The sequence below is a fragment of the Rutidosis leptorrhynchoides genome, chromosome 4, assembly GCF_046630445.1.
Source record: "Rutidosis leptorrhynchoides isolate AG116_Rl617_1_P2 chromosome 4, CSIRO_AGI_Rlap_v1, whole genome shotgun sequence".
NCBI classification, from domain to species: Eukaryota; Viridiplantae; Streptophyta; class Magnoliopsida; order Asterales; family Asteraceae; genus Rutidosis; species Rutidosis leptorrhynchoides.
Genome location: NC_092336.1, coordinates 103168994 through 103175820, shown reverse-complemented (window position 1 = coordinate 103175820; position 6827 = coordinate 103168994). Strand labels below are relative to the sequence as shown.

General features: G+C 36.2%; 1 protein-coding gene across 1 annotated transcript; it reads left to right on the top strand.

Moving 5' to 3' along the window:
• The first annotated feature begins 1476 nt into the window (after positions 1–1476).
• On the top strand, positions 1477–2575 carry LOC139845528 (kirola-like). The gene is made up of 2 exons (XM_071835779.1): positions 1477–1691; positions 2272–2575. Exons 1-2 carry the CDS (start codon positions 1502–1504, stop codon positions 2538–2540), a joined length of 459 nt encoding a protein of 152 aa, XP_071691880.1. The 5' UTR covers positions 1477–1501; the 3' UTR covers positions 2541–2575.
• The last annotated feature ends 4252 nt before the right edge of the window (positions 2576–6827 follow it).

Genomic DNA, 6827 nt, shown 5'->3' with positions numbered 1-6827 from the left:
GCATGTTAAAACAAGTTGCATGTAAATTGGAGGTCTAGAACATGTCAAACATTTTTAGTAAAAAGGTCAAGGGAAACAGAATCTGGACGCGGCTTATGTCGCGCCGCGACCTGGAGCGCCGCGTCGCGGCCATACACGGGGTCTGGTGCCTGGTCAGTTTCAAATGTTCAAGTCTTGGTCAAAACTTCAAACAACCATAAAACGCAAACCGTAAACAACTAGAAGGCGTATCTTATACCGTTGGAAAGCTCTTTTGACAAGGAACACAACTAAACATGTATCATCAATCAAAAACATCATTTTCAACAACCGATTTCTCGTCAAGTGATCAATAAAAGTCTATTTTCAAATTTTCAAGTTCATCAAATGCATTTTGAGTTTCGGGAATCCAATTCTCACATATGATATGCCGTTTTGAAGGTAATGAGGCATACATTACAACTAAACACTAACAATTAACATTCCATGGCATTCAAGCATCCAAAAATTCATGTCAAGAACTATCAAACCCTAGTCAAACATCTCAAAATCAATAATCATGCTTTTGAAGTTTTCTTAATCAACCTACACATCAAATTGAAGCTAATGATGCTAGTAACACATTTAATACATGAACTTTAACACTTAAACAACATTTAATCATCCAAAATCAAAGATTAAGCACACCCATTTCAAAGTTCATACTAGTTACTCCAAATCAACAAATCGAGCAAACAAAATATATATTCATATTATACACGAGCCATAGACACTAACTAACACAATTTCAAGTCAAAAACACGAATTTAAAGAAAATTAGTGATTTTAGAAAGTTACCCAAAATGGATGAAATTGGTACCAAATCGAAGAGGATGAAGAGAGGATCACGAATATGTAATTTGTTTTGAAGTTTGCTTCCCGATCCGGATTTAGATGATGATTTATGTTTGTGTTCTTGAGAGGAAAAAAAAAGAAAGAAAGAAAAAAAATAGAAATGGATGAATGAGTGGGTGGAGGTGGAAGATGGTTGACTAGTCAAGTGCTAGTCACCATTTTGGGGTTTTGGCAAAACAAGTCCCTCAAGTTGTAGTCGGGTGCGGGAATTACCTAAACGGAATATTTTAAAACGCGTATTAACGGAGGATGTTAAAATCCAATAACGGAAAAATATTAAGAATGTTAGCTAACGGAGGATACGAATTTAGTTACGAAGGATATTATTAAAATAAAAAGACGGGCGTTAAAATAATTTAACGGAAAAATGCGGGATGTTACAGTGGCTACTATTCGAACACCCACCATATATAAACCATCTGTACAATGAACATTATCGTGTAAACTACCCCATAAATATATAATTATTAAATCATCTTAGATGAAGTGAGCAAGGGGTAATAAAACGGGAAATAATTGAGCATGTAGAGGACTTAATGATTATAAAAACCCAAAGAGCTGATACCATTTCCATAGATGTCTTCTTCAATTTGCATAATTATTTCATAAAATAAAAGAGATCATATCGATGGCTCTAAGTGGAATCCAAACTAAGCAAATAACGATCAAGTCAGATGGAGATTTGTTCCATGAATTATTAAGATATCGGCCACATCAATTAGTCGATATCAGCCCCGAGTACATAAAAGGTGTTAATCTCAACGATGGTCATGAATGGGGTACTGTTGGATCAATCCTCACCTGGACCTATCTTCATGGTAATACATACACCTTTCATTTTTTTCAATTTGCTTAATTAAGTTTTACACCGATGATAAATAAATGTAATTTAGTGGTTGGGGTGTTGATTTTCTCACAAAAGACCGGTTACACAGTCAAACCTTACTAATAGTGTATCTTAATATTACTACTACAAATATGAGAACGGGCAATGAATATTTTTTGTGACGATCCAAAGTAGCCGCTAAAAGCACACTAAACGACAAACTATTCCACTTTCTTAACTTTTTTTGTTCAAGCTTTTCATCGTGGCAATACCCATGCAACCGATTTTACAATTTAATTATGGAAAAACAAATCTGTAACGAGTTCTGTTATGAGAAATGGGTCAGAGCTTACTAGCAGCATGTCATAGTGTGAAAAAGGGAAATTGGCCCAAAACGATCACATGAAAACTCGGTTAATTAGGCCGCATACATCTGATTAATAACCACTCCCCTTTTCCAAATAGCTTGAACGGAAAAACTTTATTCGTTTACTCATTTATAAGTTAAATGTAGTGTTGTATTTTAAGTAATTATGCTAGTATTATTGATTTTATTGTTAACAATATGGCAGAAGGGAAGCAAAAAGTGGCGAAAGAAACACTTGAAGCAATCGACGAGGATAAAAAGTCAGTGTGCTACAATGTAATCGGGGGCGATATATTGGAAGCTTACAAGACGTTTATGACCACAGTTGATGTTGACACGAATGGAGAAGAGAACGTCGTTACTTGGACTTTTCACTACGAGAAGCTCAATGGGAGTGTCCCAAATCCAGATAGTTTGATGGATTTCGCTCTCAGTGTCACTAAAGATATCGAGACCCACCACCTCAAAAACTGATACGATCTTAAAAAAATCTCGATCATATGCCAAGAGTAAGCATTGTTGGATTGTTTGTGTTTGTTTTATATATATATATATATATATATATATATATATATATATATATATATATATATATATATATATATATATAATGTATGTGTTAATTTACATTTGAAGGTGTTTTTCAGTGTCGTTACTTCTGCATCGATAAGCTTTACATGATATTGGATGTTATAAACGTATTGATTGATTGTATTTAGTGGTATTGTATTTGTATTAATTAATGTACTATTAAGATGAAGTTGAGTATAAAACTAGAAATATTTCAGACCGCGCGTTACAGCGGAACATTCTAACGTCTTTTATAAAACTAACGTTAAGCGAGTACTAAGAAAAAAGGGGTCAAGAGGACTCGAATCGGTCTTTTGCCTTACAAACTCATGAACTTACAATTTGCATTAGACATTCACTTGATACAATAAGTTGAGTTTATTTATTATATAATGTATATATTTCCCTTTAAAAAAAAAAGCTCTGTTTCGAATATAATTAGTCGTGTTTTGTTCGTAAAATTATTTCGAGCTGAACGGTGATGACGGAGAAACCTAAATCGCAACGGGAAAAAAGATAAATCCCGTCAAAAAATTTGGTGAGTATTATTTAATAATTATTGTATTAAATTTCAAAGTTACGTTTTAACCCCTCAAAATATGATTTATACCTAAGTTTTATCCCTAAATACTTGCAAAACTTACCCCCTAAGTAACTCTCATGCTACACAAATTTCCCCTAGCAAATAGGCAAGCATAAGTATATAATACGACCAATTTTTTATTCCCCTAGCAAATAGGCAAGCATAAGTATATAATACGACCAATTTTTACCCCCTAAGTAACTCTCATGCTACACAAATTTCCCCTAGCAAATAGGCAAGCATAAGTATATAATACGACCAATTTTTTATTCCCCTAGCAAATAGGCAAGCATAAGTATATAATACGACCAATTTTTTGATCGCATTTAGTAAATATGGATAATAATGAATACGCATTATATTATTGAAATACTCTATTATTGTTTAGTTATCTCTTCAATTCATATATATACTCACTCAATCTTAATTTTCAGTTACTAAATTATATATACTCTTTGAGAAGTTTGAGTGAGAATCATGTTAGTAAATTTGCTTATTCATCGTGTTTTCAACGACGAATTTAGGATTTAGGCTCTCGGGTCCCGTGATACCATACTTCTTCGTTCTTCTAATTCATTCACTTCAAGACTGGTTTTGAATGAAGCATTGGAAATCTTTTTATAAAGTGGTCTTCAATTTATACATGACACCACTAAATTTAAGTATATGTACCCATATATTGGTGACATTTATTTTTTTCCCTAGCTAAAAAGTCACTAGTGTACACTTCAATTATAATTAGTTGAAAACAAAAATTGGGGACCCTTTTAAGCTTTCATCCTTGATTCGCCACTACATATCTTCGAGATATAGACGATAGCGCACAAAAGGTAGACCAAATCTTGCTTCTCAAACGTTAACGTCGCCAATTGTTTATCATCCTTATCTTCATGAAATGCTATAATGAAAGCCTTGTTTATCCTCCTTCGATTACTCTGAATACATCGTTTCTTTCATAGATTTCTTCAATAATCTCGTTACCGATTTCCAGTTTTCCATCTAAAGTGTGTTTGGCTAAATTGAGTGGAGTTTATTTTGTAACTGAGGGTATGTTTGGTAAAACTAGCCGGTAGCTTTTAGCTTGTAGCTGGTAGCTGGTTGCTTTTAAAATATGTTTTAGTGTTTGACAGAGTAGCTGAATCTGTTAAATAAAGAGTAAAATGATAAAAAGTTAGAAGCTAAAACGCTACTTCAAGTAGCTTTTAGCTTTTAGGTCCCCCCCCCCCCCCCCCCCCCCCCCCCCGTTTAAGAGTTTTAAGCTCCTCTAACAAAACAGAGCTTTTTATTAAATACGAGTTTTTTTCTTCATAAAAGCTAAAAGCTCCAAAAAACTTCAATAAGCTCGTCGCCATACATAGCCTGATAGTTGAAGCTTATTATTATTTGTAAGTGTTTATTGTTAGGAATTTATGGACCCAACAACGACCACCAATCAATAGATTGTGATCTCACAAACGAAAAACGGACAGAATAAATGCAAAAAAAGTAAAAGACACAAGAATTTACGTGGTTATATGCAATCGGTATGATTGCTTTAGTCCACGGGCAACTAGAGAGCTTTTTTATTGATTTTTCGTATATGGGTTTACAGAATACAATGGGTATATTTATAGTGCTAATCAAAATTAGGAAACAAATCAAATAACTTGCTGGCCAAGAACACTGTCGCGTTTCGCGACACCCCGTCGCGTTCTGCGACAACCCCAACTCAAACACGGCAACTAAGACCAAAACGCGATGAACATCGAGCCCCAATCACTGCCACATTTATCGCGTCCTAGCCACATGTGTCGCGTTCCAATGTGTCGCGTATCGCGACAAACCACGCCCGAACGCGACCTGGTACCTGTTTCATTGTTTTGATCTTCTTTGCACATCCAACAATCTCCCACTCAAAGGAGAGCAAAACCCAGAAATCTCGTCAACCCCAAAACTAACCATTTCAACCAAGAATGTCGAACCACCTTTCATACCGCCAATCAAACATGGGACACGCAAACTCAACATCGCTGGAAGAGCAGACTTTCGATACAAGGTCTTCAACACTACTTGTCGAAATCAAAACCAATAACCCTTAGAGCTCTCTATTTGCCGTCTTCTTTCATCGAGTAACAAGAAGACAATTTGAAGCTATGCAAAGCTTCAGTTTTCCGATCGTAACCACCTTAATACACATACCAGCAGGATTCTCCGTACCAGGAATTTTCTTGACAACTAAAGTACCATCTTCAATAAGTTCGCGAATTTTATGATACCTTAGCTTTATGTGTTTCGTACGACCATGAAACACCGAGTTCTTCACCAAATGAATAGCACTTTGATTATCACAGTGCAAGACATAATCTTGTTGAACTCGTCCCAACTCAAACATAAAATTCTTCAGCCATACAAGTTCTTTGCAAGCTTCTGCTGCTGCCATATACTCAGCCTCCGTTGTTGACAGCGCAACACAACTTTGAAGTTTGGACATCCAGCTAACAGCCGTCTTACCAACCGTGAAAACATACCCCGTAGTGCTTCTACCCGAATCGTCACAACCACCCAAATCAGCATCAACGTACTCTCTCAAAATGGAATCACCAATTGCAACCCCATTTTAGAAGTACCTTTCAAGTAGCGCAAAAGCCACTTTATACCTTCCCAATGCTCTTTACCCGGATTGGACATAAACCGACTCACAACTTCCACTGCATAAGCTATGTCTGGTCTTGAACAAATCATTGCATACATAATACTACCCACTGCCGACGCATACGGAATTTGAGCCATCTCCTCTTTGTCTACTTCCGTTGTAGGTGCTTGAGTTTTCGTTAACTTTAAGGTACCGCCTAAAGGCACGGACCTTGCCTTTGAATCACCCATGTTGAAAACGCTCTAACACTTTCTTGATATACTTGGTTTGAAACAAAGTTAAAGTACCTTCAACCCGATTCCTTTCAATACTCATTCCGAGTATCCGTTTAGCAGCTCCTAAGTCTTTCATCTCGAACGCGTTAGACAACTTTCTCCCTGTTGATCTCTAACATGACCGAACCTGCAATCAACATGTCATCAACATAAAGTAACAATATAACATAGGAGGATTTGAATTTCTTCAAATAGCAACAATGACCCGACTCGCTTCTTGTAAAACCACTCCTTGTCATAAATTCATCAAACTTCAAGTACCATTGTCGTGGTGCTTGTTTTAACCCATACAGACTTTTCTTCAATTTGCAAACCCATCTCTCTTTACCAACTACCTCGAAGCCCTTTGGTTGCACCATATAAATCTCCTCTTTAAGATCCCCATGTAAGAATGCGGTCTTTACATCTAACTGTTCTAGATGTAAGTCATCAGCAGCAACAATACTCAAAACCAAGCGAATAGTAGTCATCTTCAAAACCGGAGAAAAGATCTCATTATAATCAACTCCTTCTCTTTGTTGAAACCCCTTGACTACCAACCGAGCTTTGTACAGCTTTTTCCCGTTTAACTCATCTTTGACCCGAAAGACCCATTTACTGTGCAACGCCTTTTTCATTGGAGGTAATTTCACTAAATACCATGTCTTATTCTTGATAAGTGACCCCATCTCTTATTTCATAGCAAGCTCCCACTGTATGGA

What these genes read in the sequence shown, in the direction of transcription:
- LOC139845528 (XM_071835779.1), top strand. Translation starts at nt 1,502, where the DNA reads ATGGCTCTAAGTGGAATCCAAACTAAGCAAATAACGATCAAGTCAGAT. An exon ending in CACCTGGACCTATCTTCATG is followed by an intron (nt 1,692 to 2,271) that starts GTAATACATACA and finishes ACAATATGGCAG; the next exon opens with AAGGGAAGCAAAAAGTGGCG.